The 27571-nt window shown below is 41.2% G+C and overlaps 1 protein-coding gene across 1 annotated transcript in view; it reads right to left on the bottom strand.

Moving 5' to 3' along the window:
• The window catches only part of Cad89d (cadherin 89D), a 68096-nt gene that overhangs the window by 22680 nt on the left and 17845 nt on the right, over positions 1-27571 (bottom strand). Inside the window, exons 2-7 of the mRNA XM_076821418.1 lie at positions 17995-18148; positions 7198-7328; positions 6163-6321; positions 2220-2328; positions 1433-1635; positions 362-490 (exon numbers count right to left, since the gene is read on the bottom strand). Of these exons, the coding sequence (XP_076677533.1) occupies positions 362-490; positions 1433-1635; positions 2220-2328; positions 6163-6321; positions 7198-7328; positions 17995-18097 (834 nt within the window). The 5' untranslated portion in view covers positions 18098-18148. The remainder of the gene's footprint in view (positions 1-361; positions 491-1432; positions 1636-2219; positions 2329-6162; positions 6322-7197; positions 7329-17994; positions 18149-27571) is intronic.

Below are 27571 nucleotides of genomic sequence, written 5' to 3'. Positions count from 1 at the left end.
TATTTGACTATTATAAAAGGGGATCACGTCAAGGTCGGAAAACACTGCCATATGGCATAATAAAGTCACTTCTTGCATTGAAATTTTATGGTGACATCTCTCCGCAGCACTTATTATAGTTAAATAGAAAATTAATTATGTCTTCATTAGGAAGCAAAAATAATAGCATCGGAGGCTAAAGATTAAGATTGCACTGGCAACGACGCTTGCAAAACGGAAAGGCGTCGAAAACTTATTTTTTAGATCGCCTATCTAACCATTTACCGAGTACGAGGGTTAGTCCGTTTTTGCTCTCAATGCCTTATATATAAACATCCCCATCTAACAATCATTACCAAACACCAGCAAACTTGATATTTACCGGCATGGGGTAGAACTCGTGGATCTTCGCCCTGTACACGTCCCGCGTGAACTTTGGATCCAGGTCATCATTGTCGACTATCGTGATCTTCACGGTGGTGTTGGTGGTCTTGGTAGGTACGCCACGATCCTGGAACACATGGGCAGAGGAGCCGATAATAATACGCTTTGTAAAAGCCATTGAAAACTTTTCTGCAAAAAGTATCTCGAAAAATGTTTTGTTAAGAAAATTTTTATTCTGCTGTTTTTTAAATTTTTTCAGGATTTTTTTTTATGGACTTAATGAACGATTCTTATCATGGGCCAGGCGTGACAGATCAGATGTAAGTAGAATTTTTATCACTAGAACTGTGCGCGAAACTTTACGCGTTTTTCTCAAAACGGTGTCTTAGGAAATGATTGCCACGATATAACAAATTCTACTTGTCCGATTGGGTCCATCTTGTGCACACATGTTCAGCAGATGTGTCGCTATCGTCCCTAGCAGAATTAGGCCAAAATATTTTTCTTTTCTAATCTTCTTTCACTTTTATAACCCGAAAAAGACGAGGAGAAATCGCGAAAGTTGACACTTAATGTTCAAATTGCAGCCATTTTAAGAACTTTCGAAATTTCAGTCCAATTCTGCTACCAACGATAGTCATGCCCAAATAATTTAAGAATCTTTCTGGTTCTCTTATTTCGGATGTACAGAACGACCAGAATGATGGCAACAAATCGAGCAATTTTTTGGAGGTGGTCGATTTTTATGGGTTGTAGCGCCATCATTACTGCATATTTTCAACCAAAAAAAAAATTGTATTCATTTCTTAAGATATAACAAATATACAGTAAAAAGTTCAGCATAAAAATCTGTCGTTAAGTCCATAAAAAAAAATCCTGAAGAAACGTAAAAAAATCACACGTTACAATAGAATACCCCTTAACTCGAAAAGTGAATACATTTGGTAGCTGCCCCCGTTCTTGCCGGCAAAGTCTTCAATTATCGTCGTAATATCGACGACGGTGGACTTTCACCGGCTTTTCTACGAGCGGTATCGTCTGCGCGTGTAATATCGTTTCGCGTACTCACCGTGGCCGCAATGACCAGCGTGAACTCGCGATCACCGTTGTCGTAGTCCACCGGTTTACGGAGTATGAGAGCGGTTCTGTGGCCGGATTCGAGGGAAAATTTGCCCTGCTCGTTGCCTTTCACTATCGCGTAGTGGACATCGCTGTTCGGCGTGTTCGGCTTGTCGCCGTCCACCGCATGAATCCCGCGGAATATCGTCACACCTGCGATCAGACAGCCAAAGCTTGGTTTCATCTTATTGCTAGCAGCTTGTGAACAGCGCACGTATTTCTTCATGGACGGATCGCACTCTCTGGAAATGCTCAGTGCCTCTGTCCATTTGACATTCACGAATACTGGCTTCTAAATATTTAGCTGGCAGTCTAATGACGGGGCCCCAATTTGGCAGTAGAGTGGAGATGGCATTTCGCGATGCATACCGAAATTCATGTTAACGCGGGAATGGTCCGCGGGATGCTAGTGTTGGTACACTTTCCAAGCTCCAATCGGTCGTGGAACGTTTCACCGGCTTTGAACGAGTCGCCCCTCCACAGGGGGAGACATTCGCCGCTTTTCTAACAATAGAAACGTGAACGATCGAATGGTATTTTATTCGTGGAACGGTCATGGCGATTGCAAGTTTTGTCACTTCTCTGTGTCATTTTCATCTCTTTAGACGAAGAAGAATGGATACACTCTGTTTTCGAGGCGCTTTGCTCGATTTTTAGCAAATGTGCGCGTACCTATTTTTTTTTTAAATTGAAGAATGGCACAATTAAAAAAGTAACTCGTATGCAGTGTATCTTACCAACTGGCGTTAGCTCGTCCACTGTCACGTGATAAGGCGCATCGACAAATTGGGGAGCATGATCGTTTATGTCTTCCACGTAAACTGTGACGGACAGGTGCGATGTCACCTGCGGAAATAAATATTCGCATATTAGCTACGCCAATTATTAACATTACCGAAATTTTCCATTGTTTTCTTTTACATCAGGTCCCTGTTATAAAAATACAATGCGCAGAATAATTGGAGTGTTGGTTCTTGTCCTGGGATCCATAAATCTCTTGAGGAACTGACAAGGGAGTTCGAAAAATTATGAAACTTTGGGGATGTGTAGAAAATATGTAGATATGTATTTTGGATTTTTTTGCTACCCAAATTCACTCTAAGGGAATGAAATTGGCCTCTGAAAATCAGGCTACTTTCCGATTTTGTATTACAACTCGCGAACTGTAAGAACTGCAAGTTACCAAATGATAGTCCTAATTAAAGGAAGTAACTTTTGCGTAAAAACTTTTTTTCTATCTCTTACCCCAAAGTTTCATGATTTTTTTAATTTCCGGGTTGGGGATCTTCCTTTGCGAGGAGAATCCACGAATTTGAGGAGCAGGAAAAGAATACATGTTTATTGTATAACTGGAATTTAGTGTTTCCCTCAATTATGAATGTAAATAACATTAATTTGATAACTACATATATTTCAATATCATTGATTGCCTTTGTAATTCCATTGTCTGTCACTTTACGTATTTGAAAATATTATTCTGAGAGAGGTACATACCCTTCACCAGATTTTTAAAGGGTTAAGAAACCCTAAATCAGAAAAATTAATCGAATATGGGGAATAGAAGAAATACTGTTTTATGAACATTCTTACTGAATGTTTAAATTGTATAACAGAAGGAGCTTCCTAGAGAAAATAGTTTCCTGAATAGGAGGAGAAAATCTGCAATTTTCAGCATCTTTTCAGACACTCCTTCCTGTTACCCGTTGCAAACGATCTCACGCAACGTCCTCTTGAGTGTCTCAGGTCAGGATAGCAGGAAACTTAACATCGGTCCATCATGCCAGAACTCACAGCAAAGTATACTGCCCACTCGGCAAACAAACAACTTCTATTTCGTTTGGCTTCCAAGATATTTAGCAGGATACGTCGATACACTTTCACCATTTGTATCAACCATGCACTTATTTCACAACTGTGCATTGACATGGTGGTTCTCACATATACTTAAGAACATATGTGCGTGCTTGTCGAAGAACAAAGTGAAGAATCGAAGTACGAAACAGTGGACAAGTGTAGCGACACACTTGTTCCTTATTCCCTTTCCCATTTTTGCCTCTCTTCTTCTACAAAGTATGCCGATAAACTGTGCAGAGGAAAAGAGACTAAAATAGAAAATAAATTGCATTATCCTTGCTGGACATTATATTTGGTCAGTCCTGTACAGTGAACCGATATTAATATTCTTCCCCCTTTCCCTCCTTAGATTCCTCCTCATACCTCCTCTCTTCTACATCTCTTCAGTATTTAATATCTGCGACGAGACAGGGCGCATAACAGTATTACTTCACATTTATCTGGCGAGATTGTATCAACGCACGAAAACATCCCGTCGGATCCGTCGTGACGGGAAAGATCCAGTACTGCGTAACAACGGTACTCCGCGTCTACATTCTGCCCGCTTTATTGCATACTTGTGTAAAACAGCGTTGCCCTGACTGCATGCTCGTTTCGAGAAGCGGCAAGGCAATTGCATCGATGATGAACGATTCACCTGCGGCGATGCATTCTGTTCTACAAATTAGAGAAATGTAAAATTTGCGCCTGCTTAATTGCAACTGCTTTTGAACGATGTAATTAACACAATCTGGGAATGTACAAACAGTTTAAACAGTGCCTGTACGTCTGATTAGAATTTCTGATAAAATTGAGGGGCCCAATGGAGAACAGGCCCATGCCACATTAGGGTGGCCCTTAGTTTTCATCATTCGATTTCTTTTGCTCTCACCCTATATAAGATCCCATTTCACTAAAAATAATCCCAGAAAAAAGTTTATTGCCATCGGACTACGTGGAAGGGTGTCGAGCAGGTCTTAAAGTTTAGAATTCATCAGTGGTTTGTATTTAAAGAATTTCTCGAAAATGGTAAGCCCTATCGAAATTTTGTTCAAATAATATTAAAAGAGCATTCAATTTTCTACAATTACGGTATATATAATGTTTTCGTGCTCCCAACCATTTGTTAGGTAATAGCGTTTGAATATGGGTTGTCTTAATATTATTTGAAGAAAATTTGAATAGAGCTTAACATTTTTCAGAAATTCTTTAAATCCAAACCATTGATGAATTCTAAACTTTTCCTGATGTCTGATTGCAATAAACTTTCTCGGGGATTATTTTCTTATGAAATGGAAACATTCTAGGGGTTGGAGCAATTAAATACAAAAAAATTCCAGACGTATAAAGAAGAGCCACCCTAATGCCACACATGCATAAATTTTCGTTAAATTTTCAAAATTTTTAGAAAAATTCTGCTACTCTACCAAGTAGAATTAAACACGCTGGTTTCACGCCAGTACTGAAAACTACTCCTGCATTATGAATATTGTAATTAAGTAACATCCTTTCTGTAGTGAAGATCAATATCATAGGTACTTATCCAGCGGAACTGTTCCCATTCTAACAAAACGCGGTCGAATCGGGAAAGCTTTTTAAAAATACCTTGCATACCGAAGCTATTTAAGAGAACTGACAGCCTCGGTTCTCAGACCTCCCTGTCGAAATTAATTTCGAGCGTACATAAATCCAAGTAATAACAGACGTAATACCCCGAAAGGCGGTCGGAAGGTTTCGTTTTCTAGGCGAGCTCGAAATCGACACGCCGTGCCACGCGGCATAAACACGTAAGGGTAATTATGTCCGCACGAAGCCTAGGAAAAATTGTAATCTGCAACGTAACGGTTCTATTGATCTACTGCATTCCTTCGAAATAATTGCATAAATGCTGATTAGCGCGTTGCAGAGGTGGAAAACCGGTAGCAGAGGCCCGGCTCGCTCTATCGAGACCGGTGCCTGCACGCTCCAGTTATCCTGGCGCGCGTGAAAAAGGAACCAGACACCTGATGGAAAAGTGGGATACGTCTCGGGATATTGCCTGATCATTGGCGAAACGACACGAGCCACGAAACGTTGTCGGGTCTTTCCCAAAATTGAACAATAACAAAAATGGGAACCGGTAGGTACTCTCGTGATCGCACATGGGGGTATTTTGCCAATCTGGCCGGCCAAAATTATTTTTCGAAACTTCGGGAAGTACAATTATCGAGCTCCAATTTGAAAAATAAAAAGGAAGAAATACTAGAAAATTGCATTTATTCGAAACGCTATTTTTTAGCTAAGATGAAAATTTCGATCTGTTCAAAGTACGATCGGGCCACCCAAAAAAATTTCGAGTATTCGGTTCTCTCCGAGTCGCCCGAAAAAAATCGAGTACTCGGTCGAGTTCTCTTCGAGCCGCTCGGTATTTACGGGTACTCGTCTCGTTTCGGTTCTTCGAGCCGAGTCAGGCTCGCTCGCTTTTTTCGAGTACTCGAACACCTCCACTTTATATAGCGATACTTTTTATCTTTTATCTTCCTTTTATTTTCATAGCGATCTTTATCCTTTATTGCTAATCTGCGTTGTGGTTTTTGTAACAGACTTTTGGCGGCTCAGATCGGCAAAGTACCCCTATGTGCGCCGTTTTAAAATTTATCACCAGCAATTTGATGGTTACATTATGGTCTAATTACGCCCACGGAGAACACGGAAACGGACGTCGGACGCGCGCCACGTTTAAAGAAGCGTGAAACCATAACGATGCCCATTAATAACATTAACGGTGCCCGAGTCGCAGGACGTTTAGTAAAAATGAACGGCGAAGTGACCGGTCCCGCGCAAAGTATTATACTTTCTTGGCTTTACCAGAGAATCGCCGTCATCGGTGTAGTCGCAGACCACGCGGAACTTGAGCAGATTTCTAGGCGTCTCTGTGTCCACCAGATCCTCCAGAGACTGGGCCAGCACCAAGGATACGTGAGTCTTGTTCGTCTCTTTGTAGTTGAAGAACCGGGCGTCTTCGTCCTGTAACAGTTACGAGCCGATTACGCGATGGCATATGCTCGTTCAACGGTACAGAGGCTGCTCGAGGATAATTGTTTCGTTTGGTGGCCATCTATCCACGTCGTTCAACGGTACACACGGCATCTCGAGGTAATTGTCTTGTTCGCGGCTAAGTATGTTTTTCGGACGTTTCGTTTAACTCTTTGCGCTGCACTCTGTCGTTTCGAGCTTCGCTGGGGTAATGTTGTAATTGCTATAACGCCGGTTTGCTGCAAGGATGCTTGTAAAATCTAGATATATCTTTGTTGGAATTCAACGATATTTATCTGTGGAGGGAAGATAGCAATTGGAGAGCGATGGCCCTCGCGACCCTTTTTGTCTTGCTTTAGGGGCAGGGGGACTTTTTAGTCAAGACTTGCATTTTTTCATTTATTCACGATAGTTTCGTTTCGATATTCTCACAAATAACAGCTCGAAGTCATTTCATTAATAATGATCCAGGTTCGATATTTTACTTTCAAATCCTCTCTAGAATTATAACATTGTATTCCTTTACAGTTTCATGAATTAATATTACCGGAATCCTCTGCGTATTAATACACTTTCGTTCGCTTTCGCCAATCACATATTCAAACCCACGAAATGTACTAATCATGTTGATTACCTAATAACGAGTAAAAGAAGTGGAACTACATCCTCCGAATAATTCGAGTTTCTTGCAGACAGTTATAAACTTGATGCTTTAACGACCTGCATATGTTTTTACAGTTCAGATTATCCGACCCTTCTTGGGAATGTGTTCTAATGTTTTACTCGCGCGTCCATCTGGCAGATTTAGTCATTGCTCAGCGTGCATTAAACCGACAAGACTCTGAGATAAAAGAGATGAGTACTCACTTTATCCACTGGCATAATCGAGATGTGGTTTCTGGGATGTGCCTCCAAGGATAAAATTTCCGTGCTCTTCGCCAGGTTCTCTGGTACTCGCACGAATTTCAGGTACTCCCCAATCGGATAGAACTGACATCCTGCGACAAACAAAGGAATTAATTAGCGAGTTATTAAATAACACTTACTGCTACTGTGTAAAACGAATCGTGAGTTGAACTAGAAGTTCACGTGAAATTATTGGCGAAGGAACAATGATGGGAGTGATCCTGATTTTGTTATGTAAAATGAAAGTGTAATTACAACTTGAAGCTATGTAATTTCAGAATTAGAAATACATGGAAGCAGAAACGAGACTTCGATCAGGCATTCATTTATGCAAACATTTTTCAGCCTGCATTCGTCAGGCCTCCTTTTCGTGACTCATACCGAAACAGAGGGGGAAACTAATGCCATGCATTTATGCATACAGATAATGTAAAATAATTTTTATAGGTTTATTATACGATTGTGTGCAGTGTAGAAGTGCTTTAGACGTGTTTGCAGTAAATCGTCTAGTACGCAAGTAGTACTGCTACATCACAAGCTTCAACGTCCTGTATTTTTTAAACAAATTCGAAGTCAGCGAAACGATGACTTAAACACCGCCTAATTTCACGTGGACTATATCATATTAAGGTTTTATCGAAATCCTTCGCGTCCAACGGAAGATACGATAGTTTTGCTGTAGGCTGACCTAACGACGATTATCCCCACTTTATTAAAAATTAAAGTTACAAAGAAATTTTAAGAATTTCATGCAAGTGTTTGCAATTGCCTTTTCGCCTCGGATATATTAAAGGCTTTACTTCGCAATGCTTCACAGTTCAACCCAATTTACGAGGAAATGCAAATCAGAACGTGGTCATTCGTTCTCACGACTTGAGCTAGAATTCAGGGAAGTAATTAAATACTTTCCAGCAACCAATCACAGTCAAACGTTCCCATTTCTTCCTTATCGGAAAAGCATAACAGTCCCATTTATCATCGTTTATTCGTTACAGTTTTTCTCTAAAGAAACCAGATTTACATGCCAGGAACACTAAACAACCTGTCCCTGCGTGCATGTGCAACGAAAACACGTTTTCACGTTTTCCAATAAATGTGGGGTGCACTCGTAAGTGAAAGGACTCTTGAGGAAATTTGCATGTTAGTGGGTTCAATTTGGCTGTCGAATTCTATCGTGATTAAAGCTCGTAGAACGGGAAACGGGTTCAACATATGGCGCGCCAAAATATGGCACCGTGAATTCAGAATTCAATTTCAAAAAATGCCAATTGAACAGGTCTCTCGTTCACGTTAAGTAATTCAATTGCCTTCGGTTATCTACGATAGCGCATATTACGCTTTAGAGTAGACCAATTACGACGTATTATTGCAAATTTATTCTCGCCTCGCAGGATGTAACGCCGAACACTATCTCTTAAATGAAATCATATCAATCTTCTGTTATTTCTAACGACTCAACAAAGTATTTATTGGCAAAATACATTAAATAACAGGGGCAAATGTTAGCCATCAGATTATTTTTACAGACATATTTTTTAACAACTCAAACGCCGTCCATATTTTTCAAAAAAGAAGATCCTTTTTAATAAATATAGGCACCACAGTTTCCGGTTATTAAAAATTTGTTCTATGTGGAAATATGCCCTTTTGAAAAATCACTCCTCAATTCAGCGAAATGACAGCAAACAAACATCACGAATCATGAAAATTTGTGTTGGTGGAGCATAATGCTACAGGACCTCGAACAATCCTCCCCATTTTCAACAAGAACAAGCAGGAATTAGGCGACAAGGTGCCACAGGCAAAAAAAGCATGCAGAAGAAAAACAAGTATTAAAAGAAACGTTTTAATGGATTGTGCAAACAAATGATAGATCCACGGTGGTTGCCCAGAGCACTCGGTCAGTTCCAGCTTCATTATCAGAGTTACGAAACTCGTTTCGTGCATATGCCCGACTAAATGTTGCACCCTGCAATTAAGTAGCACGCGTTTCTCAAGCGCGCGCATGTTTCGCTCGAAATGTCGATAACTGTCGAGCTCCAGCGTAAACGAGTCTGCAGCATTTTTGCGACTGATACGCCGTAAAAAAACGGCGTGTGTCCGACTCGATAAAACTATTTTTTCCCCTTCTAATCTGTCCCGAGGATTGGAACGGTTCAGCGTGCCGTAACGCGTGGCGACGTAATCACGTTTATCTCCCCGTTCAGGAAGCGTTCGAAAGGTCGACGGTTGCACGCCTCTAAACGCATCCGCCAGCTAGCCTCGCGCGAACTTACCGCCACGTACCCCGTCATTTAGCCTCGTAAAGTCGCAAAGTCTGTCGAGAATATCGAACATCGCTCCGACGAGTCTTTGTCTTTTGTATAATGGCAATTAACAACTCTCTTGTGGAAACATTCAACGAGAATGTAAATCCAGGAGCTCAATTGCGCGACAGAGCAATGCTCAGAGTAGGGTTTATCGACTTTTTAAAAACTGTAAAACCCGAAAACCCCGTTTTACATACTAGAATTAATATGTAATAATTAATTGATTATTTGATTAAAAACGGAAACGTCCACGGAAAGGTTCACTCTTTGCCCAAGCACAAGCTTCTGTCGTCAAGGTAAAACCAGAAATTAATTAAGAAGGAATTTAAATTCATTGAACCTTGCTTCTTTGACGGGCCGAAGTATTGAAAACTTAATTTTCTTGATAACGGTGGTTTGTGACACTCCCTGCTTTTCCTCTTACCCTTCATTTTAAGGAATACCATAAGCCGCTACATAACAATTTTGCAATCGTAGCACAGAAACTCCACTACCATAAGACCGCGAGCACTCCAGGCGAAGTGCAAATGAATTTTAATAGAAAACCAAAATCCCGGCTGACTTTCGTAACAATACACAAACTATGAGTGGCTATGAAAGCCAGCTTTTACTCGTGCCCCGTTTTCACTGCAAAGCGCGGGATTAATATTTGAAGTGGATCCGCTGAATCCACCCGGCAAGCTGACTAATTAGCTTCGCTCGGACTGGGCGGCGGCGTAAAACACTGTTTCCGACTGCGAAAGGCAGAAAAGATCGAGAAACGATAGGAGAACCGTAGGCAACCCGGCAGCGAAGGAAGTTCGTGTCTCTTGGCGCGCATAGATGCTATCTCAATTTATTCAGGGCCGCGATCATCGCGTTGATCTGATCCAGGGATCGTGCAACGCGCTCGCGGTTCCTCGGACCGATTCGATGAGCGCCCGGCGCGCCTGATTCGGACAAGTTTAACGTTTGCGCGAGTCTCTCGTTGAAATAGGAACAAACAGGAAGTTCTTAATCTGCGAAACGTGCGAGGGACGCGTGCAACGATGATAAGGATGTACCCAGTCGAAGATGAGGGAAAAGAAAGCGAAATTCTGTAAAACTGGGATATCGCGTGGCTATACGAGTTCTGCAAATCTTTGCATTTCTTCCACTGTTCATTTCACACATTTAGTTGTAACTAGCTACTATATTCTTTGTTTTGGTTTTGTGTTTGCACCTTTACGTGCTCTTTGCTTCCACTTTATTTACGTATTACTTGTATAATTCTTTCTCTAATCTGCGCTTCACCAGCCCCCGAAATTTATGATTTTTTTTGAAAAACCTATTGTTAATATTGAATGATACTCTTTTGGGATATAAGGAGGCATCTTTAAACTTACAGAAAATATTTTTTTTATGTCACAGTCATCTGATTGCATAAAGAAGACAATTTTCTTAAAGTTAAATAATTTACGCTGAGACTGGAACTGAAATTTTAATTTTAGGTTTTCTTTATAATACTTTTTTCGTCGATATAAAGAATAATATGAAAAATGTGTCTATGGAAAAAACTTACTTTTTCTTTCAGACGCTTTAACTCTTTCAATTTTTCATTTGTTTTCTTTAAAGTGGACCAATTCCAGCGTAAACTATCTAACTTCAAGAAACTTCTATTTTCTTCTGGCAATCGGATGACTGTGATAGGCGCTACACATCCCGCCAACATCGTCGAAGAGATTCCACAATAATTAATAAATAATAAAAAGGATCGACATAAAAAAAATATTTTCTGCAAGTTCAAAGATGCCTCCTTATATCCCAAAAGAGTTTAATTCAATATGACCAACAGTTTTTTCAAAAAAAATTCTTAAATACCAGTTACTTTTGGAGGGACGCTAGACGAGAATCCCCCCTTAAGTAAATAAATAAATGCTTCAGGAGGTGAATGTTCACCTAAGAAGTGTTACGTGACCATCAAATTAAAAATATCATAATTATAATTAGATTCCGTGAAGAGATATAATGGCACGGAAAGGTAATTTAAAGTGTGAACTGAATGACATTTTATATCACTCAGGAAGTGAATGTCTCACTGCTAGTGCACCTTCTTAACGGTTCCTTCACTTCTGTCGACATCTTAATTGACACACTCGTTACAATATACCGTGGAAAGAACACCAAGCAAGGAAAGCATGGAAATGAAAATTCACTTTCGTTGCTCCCAGCTGGAATAGGTGGTCCATAGCTAATTGTTACCATTAGCCGTCTCCAAGCAAAGGTTCGCTGCGCCACTCGCTGCCACTGCTGCCCCATGTATTTCTAAACGTTTATAGGTGTTTCCAGAATATACGTATTACACAGTACTTTCACCTGATTGCATGCTGATTCGAAGCCCGCCATTAAAACTCGGACACGCATCGAAGTACGCGGTCGAACGGCGGTACAGATCAATTCGGGGATTCTTTTTTGTTGCGTCTGGTTTTTCCAGTTACGGCTATCGACCAGGCGTACGTCACAACTCGTTGTTCGGACGCGGTAACGACGGCTTTTAATGCACATGCACTGACCGCAACGCAATGTGGCGTTATTACGCCGTTCTTGTGGCGTGTGGACGGGGGCGAGACTTCTTGGAATAAAAATTCGTCACTGATCCGATAAGTTGCTGGACAGGCTAGCGCGTTTTGGTTAATTAGAGGTGTAACAGTGCGCATTACCAAGGTGAGATTTGTATGCTTTTTCAGGCGAAACCCTTTCACTGACACCTGCGTCGATAGGCTTCAACGAGAGGCTGGAATTACTAGGCACGCTACTAATAAACACATTTTTCTTTTCGGTTCAATGACCTCCTGGTACCTTAAATGGCTATGCTCAGTTAAGAGGCCGAAAGAAGAATGATTTTTGCGATTTTTTTCTTAAAAACTGTAAGGACCTTTCGAAATATTAATTTGGGACAAAGTAGCGGACGTTTTAAACTAAAGTTTAAATTTTTGACTGAAAAGATGGTTATTTGGTCAATAAAAAAGAAATGCAACGAAAATAGGTCCTACTTTATCAATCATGTCGATATAATATTTCCAGTATTGTAGTTTGTCGAAATGGTACACTAGGATCAAAATGTAGAGGTCAATATCTCTTAATTTGTGAAGATTCAGTTTCACCTATGCATATTGGAAAATGCAGAAGTGGTACAATCGGTCTTTTATCCCGAGAATTCTTTCAGAGTAGCTATCAAAAGCGTTGATATCAAAGGACTCAAAACGAGGCTTTGCAGAAGCTGAATTACGTTTCTTAGAGAGTACAATCGCCGCTAGATTCTTCCCATCGATCGTCCAGATGAAATAATCCGTGGGAAATTCCGGCTGTAGGAACTGTCAAATTACTTGGAAGGGCGGTTCCGAGGATCGTAAATAGACAGGAGAAGGACTTCGCCTGTTTTAAAGAAATCTCCTTGCAAATCTCGCCTTTCCTTCTCTCTATTCCGCTTTTCCTCTTACCTCCCCGTTATCACGCTTCCTACCCACTCCCCCTTTCACTCTATCTGTTTTTGTCCTCGCCCGAGTCGACTCGAGGAGGAATTACTTTTCAGTGGCGACCTAAAGAAACGTGGCAGACGAATCTATAACGGAGCACGTTATACGTCGAGTGCACGACAATGGAGCCGAGGCACACGACGTATTTGTACGCCCCCCTGCACACCGCAGCGTCAAATCATACAGAATGTTGCAGAATCTGGGGTAGAAATTCAAGTGTTTGTGGAAATTGCAAACGACGTGCTAATCGTTTTCAGATCTTTTGTCCGTGAAAGTGGATGTAAATAGTTTTAAACTCTACCGTGGGAACGGTGGAATAATAGAAATAGTAAGTGGGCTCACGAAGAATACTAGGAGAGATAAAAATTACATTAATAATAATTACTGTATTATATTATCATTTTTTATGAAGATTGGGAAAATCAATTTTTTTTGCCAACACTCCCTCATGATTAAAGAGTGTCACTATATTTTTTTCTTCCTTTTGTAATACATAGGAACTAAAATCAAGTGTTTCCTTTTCATAATTAAAAAACTATTATTTGAGCCTTAACCCCTTGTATACTTTTACTTCTAATTTTAAAACTTTTCATGGTATAGTTGAGTTATGAGTACGATATTTACGACGAACAGAGCAAATACAGAGTATATTGCTTAATGCAATATTAAAGCAATATTGGACGAAAATCAAGAATCTAACACAACTCCTAGTGTCGTAGAATTAAATAGTTTAATGCCTTTTAAGATCCCACCGAGGGTTTAAAATTGCACGTGGTAATGATTTGTCGGAGTATACACTTTAAGCCCCGACTAAACCGAACTATCGAGCACCACAGGGAGACAGTTATATCAAAGACAGTGTGCGTGCAAAACCATCGTTGTCAAAGCTTTTGGAATCTTTCCATAAACTCTAACTACCATTTGAATTCATACTATACACTCGAGACCAGTCGACTATATGGACCATTGTTCCGGGATTCCAAAACTTGGAACTTCTTGTTTGCTAGGCAACTGCTCTCCCAGTTATCAACACAACTTTCATTGAGCTATATACACCGCCCAAATGACTGCAATCCACACTTCGGCTAGCCTGACGAACGGGCATAAAATCCAGAAGGGAATATATTTCCAATACCCACAGCAGCCCACCCTATGATTTAATCCCTGGCCAAAATGACTTTTCTCCATTCTCTGTTCACCATCATGCCGCAGGAAATGCCTAAGCACTATTTACAAAATTTAATATACCATTTTCCTATTTTAAAAGGTCACAAACTCAACTGCGCATTAGAGTTCACTAACAGAAACAAGTCAGTACAAATAAATATAGACCTGCAAACAATTTATTTCTTAAGATAATCAGTCCTTTAAAGCGTGACCCAAAATCTCTTGTTTGTACAACCATACTTAAAAACGACAGGTACTTTGAGAAATTTGGAAGAAAAAATTGGCGAAGAATCGAATCGTTCGCTGGAACTGCCTTTGGAAGAAGAAGTTACGCGGTCGTCTAATAAATTTGTACCTTACCACGTCCCTTTGTTCGGTACAGCCCTACCAATCCATCCAAACGTCGAAATGACTGTTACCTGCAGCAGCCACGGTTCTGAAACGCCCAGTATACATAATGGAACGATTACATAACGAAACGGCTCGGCTGCGCGCCACAGGCCGCGGCTGCCGCATGTGTTGTGTAGCATTTACACAAGTAAGCTCGTTCCCCAAAGCTCCGACGGAAGTGGGACAAGGTCGGCCAGCTTTTTGCACGTTTCCGCACTTGCAACGGTTCGACGGGGCTACGCCGCGGACACCAGCGCACCGCTGGACGCGGCCATTCATCACTGACCAGAAGTCTCAGACACCCTCTCGACGTTACAATTCGAGGCAGGCCAAATGACTGTGATTACAATCGCGTTTAATTCCCGTTTTCGATGGCTTGCTCCTTGGTGCCGGGGCCCTTTCACGTTCGACACTTCGGTGGCTCAGGAATTGTGTCATGGATACATTCACTTGACAGACAGGGTTGCTTTAAAGAATATAGAGAAGGGTGGAACGTATGTGAGAATGTCCAAAATACTACAAAAAGCCCCTGGGACCTTTTTACACATGGTACATCTATAATACATTATTGGTACTTCGGATATATTGAGTTAGAAGAGGCAGTGGTGGTTTAAAGAATATTTAGAGAAATTGACAAAGTGAACTGTGAATATGTCGAAATAATAATTGAAGAGTCCTTGTAGAAAACACTGTGAGTGTTAATACTCAAATTTTATAATATAGTTATAATTCTATACTACTCTGTACTATTGCCATTGAAACGTAGGGCATTTTCCAATATATTGTTTTTTTAATTTTGCACTTACAGTGTTTTCTGCAAGGACTCTTCAATCGTGTCCCACAGAAGGTTCTTAGGAAGTTTTCACACGAGACACTTCTGCGTTCTCCTTTACCATAAGCAACACCTGCTTCGAGGAGATAGAAAAGATAAAAGGGAGAAAGCTGGAGTGTCTGATGTGAGAAGGCCCTTAAAGCAGCATTGACCCTTATCGATCATTAGCTGGGGACCTTCGATTCGGGGTGGACTCTGGACCACCAATGCGCCAAGAGCACATGGGAGTTCCTGGATGGTCACTTGGTCAGCCATCCAAGCAGTGGACCTTGAACTCAGTGGAAGCCTCGCTTCGGGGGTGTAACGAAAACCAGCGCGCACACGTGTTCGAAATCCTACCAAGAGATTTGGCAAAAGTATCCGTTCGGCAAAAAGAACGCTTCGGTGTAAACGTGTCGCGAACAACGAGCAGTTCTTGTTTCCCTAGAAGCGGATTAGAGTGTCCAAACTTTCCAGCATCTTGATCATTAATACGTACAGGCGAGGCTGGGGGATTCGCGCGAAGTAATTCGTCCTCTGTTCACTGAAAACTGGTCTTAAACTTACTTCACGCGCGTTCAAGTAGTTCCCCCGGTTTATGATAGTGCATTGTGGGCTGCGTTCCAGCCCTTCTTGCCTTACTCCCTTCAAGAATGTTCTCGTTAATTCGAGGATGAAAAGGATCCTCGAAATTCCAGAGCGACGGAGCTAAATACACCTTACACCGGCGATCAAAGATTCTCTATGGAGGGTGAATCGCGTTACGTGGCTTGGCAATTAAGTTTTGGATCCGAGGCTATCACGCGCGAATAAAATCAGGTAGAAGAATGTTTCAACGTGTATTAGAAAGAATATTATGTGAACAAATTTGAAATTCTCTGAAAAGAATTTGACGAGCAAGTGTTTAGTTTTAGAACAGAGGAAGATTGTTCTTCTTGGATGAGGATAGTATGAAGAATGAAAAAAAAAGAAAGGAATTAATCGATTGAAAAGCATTTTCGAAATAATGCACGTATTAAACAATACCGGAAGATACGAGAAAGTACGATTGATTTGTGTGCCTAGGAGTGTATGTAGAAAGCAAAATACGAGACAAGGGAAGAGGGATCGTCTGTGGTCAGACACGCTTCCCTGAACCATGTGACTGCAACTACATCTCCCTTAACCTTTTAGTCGAGTCTTATTTTAAAAACAGTTTCAAATAAAACTTACCCGAATTGACAAGAACTTTAGATATATATATATATTTTTTATTGCAACTCTATTTGAGATTCTTAATTTATACTCGTGTTCACGCTTTCAAGAGATGCAGAAAGTTTTTTGTCCAACATAAATCACAGGAAAGATCTCTTCGTACCATGAAGTTTAATAAGAAATCTATTTTTTTTTTCCTGCGTAATCTCTGCCCACGAAAATAAACAGAGCAACGCAGAAGACAGCGAAAATGAAACAGAAATTATCGCAAATTGCTTTAATAATCAAATCTCTCGGAAACTTATTCAATAACCCAGAAATTGAGAATTTAATAAAAAATTTCTCAAATGTGTCATAGGAAATGAACTTGAAGGTAGCTGATTAAAATCAACAATATTAAATAGAATCCAATAACGCTCATGTCCTTCGCCTGTGATTTTTCACGATCTTAACATTGCATTAACATTTTGTCTGTTTCGAAAATTCTTGTAAACCGAAACAGAAAGATCAGCAAAGGCGAGCGCGTCCAATCTAATGAGACGAGGGATTAATTAATTCGTTTGTGCTCGAACGAGCGGGGGAAGATTCATTAACGGCAAACAAATTGCAGTTTGAATACGAGCGAGGCCTCGATCTCACGATCTGAAATGGTAACGATGGGAATCAACGGTCCATCTTTGCGAGGCACGTTTCTGAAAGTGTCGCAGGCACGCGATAGTAGGTCAGGAATAGATTTATCTAACGAGCAAGTGTATTTACCTTGAGCTGCCGGAAGGGGAGGGAACGAGATGCAACGCGGGACCTGCATTATTTTCATTATTTTTTCCCCTCTCATTATGCGTGGCGTAAAGCTCGACGAGTTACTTTTTCATCGGTAAACAGCAATGGCTGGCGAGTTGCGAGGCTCTCCTCCCACTTTAATAATTCGCGGTCGGGAAATGTTTGCGATGCACGAAAAGTTACAGGGAGCTGGACTTCCTTCATTTTATTTCCCTCGAATTTCTGAGCCGCGAGTGTGGATTTCAGCGCGTATAAAATCCAGTTACACCGCTCTCCCTGGTAATCGCGATATTTAATGAAACTGTTTTCAGAAGGCCATTCTAACGGGTCGAAATTTTCGTAGAGATGAAACCACAGAGGTGGCAATAAACTCCCTCCACGTCATCAAGAAAATTTTATCCAACATCAAATTCACTCACCCTCGCCTCTTAACAGAGGGGATGCACAAATCAAAAATCTCACCTCCATCATCAACAATCTAAACAAAAAGAATCCCCCCGTAACAAACTACGACTTCGCCCTACAGGCTCTCAGATCTCACCTGCTCTGAAAAGATCAAATCACCCACTCTCAGTGGTAAACTTCCGTAACGAAACATCTGCAGTACACATACCTGTCACACAATCCAGGCGAGTACCGAGCATCAGGAATGTCGCTACGGCTAAGCAACGCAGCAATTGCGGAACCAAAGGCATCGTTCCTCCTGATGGCGTCATCTTCGGTCCTCTTCTTCTTCCTCCGCGTTCACGGGCTACCCTCGCACATGTCTGAAATTATTCACGGTGAATCGTCGACTGTGAAATGCTGGGTGCGTTGCACCGTGACGCTGCATCATCGCCGGCCGCGCACGATGCAGCGTGCAGACGATGCACACGAGGAGAACGACGAAACGCGCTTTTGCTCGTGCTAGAGGAGAACCTTAGACTGTCCCTGGCGCGATCGGGTTCGCCGATCGGAGAGGAAGGAGGCCTCTACTCTGTTTACAGCGCCGGCTAGACTTTAGTGGGTTAGGAAACGATGCAACCCACGTCCGAGGCGTAACACGACGCTTGCATCGAGAGGGAAGCGGCTAAGACTGTGCTCGCCGTGCAATTAAGTTCAAGTTAAAGAGAAAGCACCTAGGAGCCGACGATCGTAATGCATTCGCGTGGGCCAGATCGTGTAATGGTTCCCGCGGTGAAATTGTATAAATTACAGCGGGAAATCCACGCGAGGCGGTAAAAATCAACGGAATGCGTGAAACTGAAATTGTTTCGACGATCGCGAGGTGAGCTTAGTGGGAAGATTTTGTGGTGATACGCGTGGAAAGTAAAGGTTGTTTAACGGTTATAGAGAATCTTGGGAATTGTGGGGTTAATGGAACGTGACGTTCTGTATTAACGTGGCGATTGTGAAATTGTATTGTAATATATTTTATTAATTAATGAGGGATGCAAGTTGTATAAGATCACATCGAACTGGTGGCATAAATTGATAAAAAGTAATGGGAAGGGTGAAATAAAAGTTTTGATAACTTCGGTTGGAGGTGTACCTTAATCAAAAATTGCAAGGGTGAAGTAGTGAATGTGGCATAGCTCTGGATGAAATGAATACTTATATACGAATAGATAAAGGTTGTAAAATGTATAATAATAATTTTTGGTTAACCCTTCGTGGTCACACTTTATAATCACAAATTAGTCACATGTGGTTCACTGCACTCCAGCGTTATTTTTGAGTTACCATTTTCGTATTTTTAAATTTTTTAACTTTTGAGTGATAGTTGTACATTCGAAGAAATAGTATTGAAAAAATAGCGATTTTTTTATTAAAATTCGCAAAAGTTTTAAATTTTAATGTTAAGTTCTAAAAATTTGCAGAAGTATTGACAAAGGAAAAAAATTCTCAATATCGATTTTGGCGAAATAATGGCGAATGTGATTTAGGTGGTAATCGAAGAATCGGTAATTACTTGAATGTCAACCCGATGGAAACTTATTTTGATCGATCAGCGGGCTGCTCGTTCGTGACAAAGCTGCACCGTTCTTTGCGTAGGTGGAATGTTAGGAACTCGACGACAAATTACCACGAAAATCTGTGTCGAAGTTTTTGCACGCCACGGTTTCACTTTCGACGGTGCTAGTGACCGTAACTCGAACAAATTGGCGTTACGCGAGTCGCGGCTGTCAATCAACCTGACATATTAGAGAACCTCATGATACATCGAGGACTTCTACGAATCCCGTCACAACGGAAAAGAAATCTGATTTCTTTTTTTATGATCCTCAGTCCGGATGTCTTCAGTCAGCTTAACTGCTTTGTGTCAAGTGACACTCGAGGAGAGCGCTTCTTTTAATCGATAGCTTGCCCGCAGTCAAAGGCGAGTAGTACTCGCGAAAGATCTGAATATGACTCCACAACATGAATTCTGAATGTAAACCCTTCTTTCAATGTGAGTGCGCGAAATGAAACACCAATTTTGGAGAATACAGTAAATAACTTTTGCAATAAATGTACGCCTTTATCGCCGTTAACTCTGCTTGCTAATGATAATATTATGTTCCTACTAATTAATTTTTTCCCTGCATTTTCCTTATTAATGCTAACGGGTTATTTTGTAGCTTGGACTCCTGATATTTAAATAACGTGTATCTACACCGACATTAAAATTTATGTGTATCTATTAACATCTGAATGAATAATCCCACGAGCATGCATTTACTGAGACACTATGAATGAACTTCATACTACGTAAACTTACGAATAAATTAATATGCAAAATAGAAGGAATGTCAATCTTCGCCTGTTTAACTCGATGCATTCACCCGTGTCTGACTTTCCACAGAAAAATATCGTATCCCTGTCCAATAAAGGGGTCATGGTCGCTAATCGGGACATTCGCCTTAGAGAATCGCGCCTCAATAAATATCAGCCATGCCACTTCGTAATAGCGTCCTCCTCGAGAAACCTCGTACACGTGATAACCCACTCGACCTTTCACACCGCGCAAATCCCGTGGGCAGTGCATCACACCTGTTCTCAAAAGTGCGTGTCGAAGCCAGGTGAACTTGATGAATCGTAGATCCAGAAGTCGAGGAACAGCGAAAGGGGCCGCAAAGGGGGCACAGAGAGAGGAGAGGGAACGGGCACAAGTGAAATACCGAACCTACTTTAAAGTAGCCATGGAATGAAAGCCGTATAAATTTCAGCGCTCCAAGTGCAAGGACAGCGGCAGCGTACTTTCTACGGGGATGACACGATCCGATTACCGGGCGAACTAGGAAAACAGAGGCTGCTCAGCAACTGGGTACGTTGCTTTAACCCTTGGACGGGGGATAAATTGATAGTCTACTGTGCAGAACCCCCTTTGCCCTGTAATATCCTTCGTGCACATCTCGGGATCAGATTTTGTTAGATATATCTTCTTACAATCTAAGATTCTTGTTTTCTTGAAAAATTAATACTTATTAAGAAGTGCTATTCATAGCACTTTGAAGGACCCATTTAGGATCACCCCTATGACTGTATTGACTAATATTTTTACATAGAAAAAGAGTAAGTATTATACCCAAAGATGTAACATAAATAATAATTTATGCTGGGACTGGAACTGAAATTTTAATTTTACTTTTTATTTATAATACTTTTTTCATCGCTCTAAAAAATAATATGAAAAATTTGTCTATGGAAAAAACTTACTTTTCCTTTCAAACGCTATAACTTTCTCAATTTTACAATTTTGTTTCTTTAAAGTGGGCCAATCCCAGCGTAAACTATCTAACTTTAAGAAGTAAGACAATAAATAATAAGAAGGATCGACATAAAAAAATATTTTCTGCAAGTTTAAAGATGCCTCCTTATATTCCAAAAGAGTTTAATCCAATATGACCAACAGTTTTATCAAAAAAAAATCTTAAATATCAGTAACTTTTGGGGCTGTTAGACGAGAATCTCCCCTTAGGTGAATTCTTCCACGGGATTATTATTAACGGTTCCTCGCGCCCAACGAAGACAACGTAACGTAAAAGGTTTAGCCAGGTTCTCGTATCCTCGAAAGACCCAGGCACTGGCCTGCTACCGATTAACTCGTGCGTTTTTTCAAACAGGGACAATGGAGCGCCGTGCTTCGAGGACCCTTCAAGGTTACTAATTAACGGGGCGCGCGCCGCCAGCACCCCTGCGTCGATCGCCCGACTTTTTCCCCGTCGGGATCGAACGGCAAAAACGACAAGGCCTCGGGACGCGGCAACTATTAATCTTGATCGCGTGCAACCATCGAGACGCAGAAACTTCGAGCCGTGTCGCGGCTATGCAAATGGGCGAAACTAGACGGAACTGTGGCTTTGGGTGCGTTCGATAGTTCGATGGTTAGCTCGCGAGTGGGGCTTGGTGAATCTTTCGGTGGAGGGAGCTTGCTGGTTATATGGAATAGGGCTAACAAGGTGCCCGTAAACGGTGTAACTTCCGTTCTGGCTGGCGTGGAGAACAGGAGGCTGAACTTTCGCTCAATTACGTGCCCTGTGTCGCGCGAGTGAACGGTATCAGTCTTCATGGCGAGAGAATGCAGTTTGATAGATAGTTTCATTCAGGAGAATAGTAACGCGTTGAAATGTAGATGGAGGAAATGTATACTTTTCGATTTTGTTCGAGCTTGAAACGTTCAGTGGTATGAGATATAAATATAACAGATAGTAATATGTTTAATCGCTGGTGTGGAAATTTAGAACTTGGAAGAATTATATCAATGCAATGGACCACTAGTGGCTCGTGTGACAGGGTTGGAAAATAATCGAGCCCATTGCTGGGTCCTACCCTGTTTCTTTAAATTGTATGCATACATTTCAGTCTATCAAATTATTCATATTAACTAGCCTTCTTCAGCATTAGGGGAACTAACAGAGTCTTTAAAAAATAGAAATTAGTAATAAATCAGAAATCGTAGCATACCTTATTGTTAGTGACAAAGCACGTGCAGTTTACGTGTAACTGGCAATTAAAAGTGAAATACTGTAGTATTCTCAATAGACCAGTTATTATCTTAAACGAGGTGAAACTAGGAGTTTAACACCGCTGTCGAGGAATAATAGAAATGCCTGGGATGTTTCAACGTGTACGAGATTGTATGAAGAAACGTGCTTAAGCTTGAATGCTGAATAAACACGAGATATATTGTGACAGCGTGCCCCCCTTAATTAAAAAAGGAACCTTATTTCTTAATGACCGCTCAAGAAAACTGGGAGCACAACTAAAGATGAAAAGGAACGCTTGACCATCTTAGAAATTCTTTTTCTTCGTGACTTGAGAAGTAATAAAATTATTCAAATTGTATAAATTAATTTGCACGATTCTATTGCAAACTACGATGTTTTTTTCTTACTTTGGAGGGGAATCTATGTCCGTAAAATACGTGGTAGGTATTGACAGCATACGTAACCGTTCATCAAAAATATGTGCACCATGTGAGAAATGTAACTGTAATGATTCAATGAACCTAAGAAATGTGCTTGACTGTTCAACGGTAATACTTTGTTGTGGGTTACTATCGTCACAAAAATGGCAATGATACGATGAGAATATAGATGTGTCCGTAGCTTCTTTGGTTTAATCACGATACATCAATTTGTACCTTTTCTACAACTCTTTGCAATCTTGTAGAAAATATGTTCCACTTGATTAACTCAAATACTTCTATGACTGTTGCATGCTTCGTAATAGTACCTACTCCTAAAAAAAAAGTTACAAAACGGTTGCAATTGTAACTCGAAAAGAAGAAATATAGGAAATAGATACTAAATTGTAGACAAACAACGCAACAAATTCTTTTATGCGCATTTTAAACGCTGCGAAAAGTGACTTTCATTATTTCACAATACTATTCGTCCGATATATTTTGTACGCGCACTAGAAGTAATACAAACGAATTCCTGAGCAATTGCTCAAATGAAGTTCTCCAGCAATGAATCACGCGAAACTGATTAGTTACGACCACGTATAAAGTTAATGAGAAGAAACAACGGGTTTAGTTTTTTCCAAATTCCTCAGTTCGTATTGACTTTTTATAACAAAAAGCTAGTCTGACTTTAGCAAAAGTAACCTGCCCTAATAATAACTGCAATTAACTAGCATCTTCCCTCATAAATCCACAATTACCCCCTTCATAACAGTTACAATCACCAACTACCACAGTTCCCAGGAAATCGTTCCAAACTATTTCAAAATCTACACTAGCCCTTCCCAACTACCCTTGTCCAACTCGTCCTCACAACAGTTGCAATCACAACGATCACATTCCTTACTAAATCCTTCCAAATCATCCCCAACCTCAACTTAACGACCCCCAACTACCATAACACCACACCTCAAAAATATCCCCAAATTCTTCGCCCCACATCATTCTGCGCTCTCCTCAGACATCCCTCGACACTTAACTCGACCGTACTTAAACGGTCCTTCAGATCGCTAGTCTACTGACCTTCGCTCAGCCTATGCTTCCGTCAAGAGGCGACCAGAGACGGTGCACCACAGTCAGAGTACATAGAACCACACCAAGTGCAAGGACACCTCGCGGCACTCGTCATCCGAATGACCCGTTCGGATCCTCCGGGCAGGGTCTAATAAGAACCGCGTGGATTCGCGTTCCTCCAGGCCCTCGCGGCTAAATCCGCCCTCCCTTCTTGGCTCGACCGTTCGGCTGGCCCACCAACGAGGCGAAACTTTCGCCTAGTTTCGCGCTTCACGTTTCACTGGTGACTGGCATTGGCCGCGGGCCGGGCGACGGCCGTGCGCGTCCACCACTTTCGGTCCACCAGCTGCCCCACGCGGGGCCCGCGCTGGGACTTTCGACGTCGCTCGGTTCAGCAAAGACGGCGACCAACGCCGATACACCTCGCCTCGCGCTACCGACTACGTTTACCGCGATCCGCGTGCCCCGGCGAAGGAACAGGCAAATGGTTCGCAAGCGTACAGGTCGTTCGTATATCCGACGCTTCACCCCCCTTTCGCGGCAACGTAGGACGTTCGTCCTTTCGCTTTCAGCGGCCACTGACCACCGCGTCGCTGGTGCACGGTGTCTTGGTATTAAACGGCGTGGACCACTGTGACGGATTGCTGGTTGGAGAGTTTTAGGTGAGCTGCAAAGCGATTCGATAGTGGTAAATAGTAGGTTTCGTTCCAGGATCGGGTTTGGGGGTCTGTCACTTGGTGTCACGTCGAAGGGGACTTTTAGCCAATTCATGTCCTTGGCTGATGCCAGGTGTGATCAGAATTGCGCGTTATTCGGAGAAACTAGTGATGGGTTAGAACGCATCGCGAGTATTTTTGTTTGAATGAAGACCTGTTGGTTCTCAGAAAGTGATATGTAGGTAGTGGATATTGATCTAACGAATAGGCAACGATGAAAATGTCAATGTACACCCTTCTCCTAACTCTAGTAGTTTCCAAGATATTCGACCAAAACCAAACATGTTCCTCACCCTCAACTTTCAGGGCTGCTTTCACTCCTTCAACACGAACGTCAGCTGATAAAAAAAATGCGTAGCAAATATTTTTGTATGAACTACTTTCAATCAAAGTCGCATCGCAATCGGCGATTGTCACTTCGATATGTTCCCTTGTAAGATCATCCGAATTCAGATTTAAAGGACCAAAATCTCGTTCTTTGTGCCAGACATTATTCATTATGTTGTTTCTATTCGACGCCCATTTAAATCGTTCTACGCGACCCGAAGAATTGAAGAATCAAGGAAAATAAAGAGAACTCACTGGGGTGCCTAGAAAAACCTGATTGCATATGCAGTTGACGAGACCGGGTGCTCTCCAGCAGGAAGGCAGAGAAGTCGAGGAACCGTGGATATCGAGAACTTCCGGAATAGTACGACCCAATCGCCTTCACTGTTTAAATGTCAGCGACGCGTGCACTTGCAGACGAGAGACACAAGCAGATTCACGTACGGTATACCGTTAACAATGAGCGTTCTAATACATTATGGAGGCCTGAAACGCACATTTTCACTTACCCCGATAATGGCTCACGCACCAAAGCTGCGAACTCCTTTTACTTTTGCCACTTCAAACATACTTATTGTCCGCTCCCATAAAACCTTCTCACTTTCAACTGTAGTAAAAGGAACTGTATAATTTCACACGGGAAAAGCACACTCATACGCGATACAAATGATGTAAATATTTATTTTCGTCCTTGTTGAAATAAAACCTATATTGAAATGTCAGTGAAAACGAATTTTTTCACACCACAGAGATTTTGACTTTAACGTAACAGTAAGAAGTCGCGACAAATTTGTTGCACAACGTGTACCTGCGTCCGCAGCAGAACTAATGGATTTATGAGAGGGAGTGCACTGATAACCGCTGCGAAAATTGGGGGACACGAAACCAATCGCGCAGGTAGTTAAGGATGGTGGGAGAATGTGCCTGTAATGGGGACTCAGTCCCAAAGGTTCAGTCACGTGTGTGGAAGATCTATGACTCAACGTAAGGTGAGAAAGTGCCAAATGGTTCGCTCTACTAGTAAATACACCTATTTCTTGTCTTTCGACCCGTTCCTCATTTTGCTTCCTTGTTAAAAATTCGTTTTCATTGACGTTTCATCTGGATCATGTCAACTGTGGCGATTAGTGATAGTGACTAGAAGAAGAAATATGCAAAACCTGCTCGCAATAAATGCTAAGAATTGTAGAAAAGTAAAGTTTCGTAGAGAAAAGGAAGTGAAATGTAGTATAGCGAGCGATTTCTTTCACAAAATTTTTATAACACAATTTGAACTATCATTCAATATAGGTATTTAGGCAAGTACGGAAGTAATAACAACGCGATGTGCATCTACAATACATTTACTGTTCACTTTCATATCAGAAAGTGGTGTACCTTAAGTGCAGCTGCATTGATGTCTGGCTCGTTTTACTTCCTTTTAAAAGATAGTCCGAGTAACGAACGAAAACTTTATTGCTCTCGATTATGTCTAAGTACGATAGCGATCAGGCTGTTTCGTATGGAATATCCAACCTCTCCCATTCTTTCCCAGCAGTGCAATTATAATAACTTGACTATCTCCTGGACAATCTAAAAGTAGAACTAAACAAAGCTATAAATCAGATGACTTCCAGCGCATATGCATTAAATTAATGTGCATAAATTATATGAAATCAGGATGCAAGCTAAATAGACTGTATTATACACCGAATAGGATATCCAGAAGAAGATTTAAACTTCAATGTAGTACTCAACTAATTGTCAATAAAATCGCAATTATTTAACCGAAGCATTTAGGACTCTTTCAACATTAAGTGCACTCTCCACCTTTTACGCTACACGTGCACAAAGCCATTCAAATTAAGACACTATTCGACAATCAAACATGAACTGCTTATATTACAAAACAGTTAATATCCAGATGTAATATTCAGATAAGAAAATATTCGGTTTTAATAGAAGTGCAGATGATCAGAGAACAGAGTTCGGCATTAACTGAATAAAAGTTACTTTAACTTTAGATTATTCGACGAATAAAGTTAATTTTAACTAACTTAACCCGGGTCAACTTTATTCGACGCATGACGAATAATTTTTTTTAACTTTTACTCATTATTCGAAATTTTATTTAAGTAAAAATTTTACCCATCTCCGTCACAGAGTCACCCCATCCGTACGTTCCTCTCAGACTTGTTACTTTCTTGCTGCACTTCCCGAGCCCGATGAAACGATGGTAAAAAAACGCAGGATTACGGTATCGGTATCCAATAAACATCCTATCGCGACCAGTATCAAATTGGAGGCATTCGACGGTAGACAATACTCGCGATTTCGATCTAAGCATTACCTGTAGGCAAGAACCTTCCAAGGTAATCGCGACGTGATTGAATTAACCGGGGAAAAGTGAACGTACCGCGGACAGAATCATGCAAATAAGCCGAGAACTGTAACGCTCGATTGTTTTTGCGGTTAGCCGTGCCGAAACAGTGGTGCTGGGTACGCGGGTCGCTCAGAAAAACCTAACGGCAGTTAACAAAGAGAAAATCTTTCTGTTTCTACATATAGCGGCAAAAAGCGATTTATTGGCCTCTAATAAGAGCGTTCCGCGAAGTCAGAGAAAAAGGGTGTTCTCCCTCGATTAGATTGGCGTCGAGCGTTAATTAAAATCGAGCAAGAACCCGCGGCGTAACTTTATTAAAATCTTGGACCGCCGTCAAGATTCT

This window comes from Andrena cerasifolii, chromosome 10, assembly GCF_050908995.1.
Source record: "Andrena cerasifolii isolate SP2316 chromosome 10, iyAndCera1_principal, whole genome shotgun sequence".
NCBI classification, from domain to species: Eukaryota; Metazoa; Arthropoda; class Insecta; order Hymenoptera; family Andrenidae; genus Andrena; species Andrena cerasifolii.
This window is presented reverse-complemented; position numbering and strand designations above follow the sequence as displayed.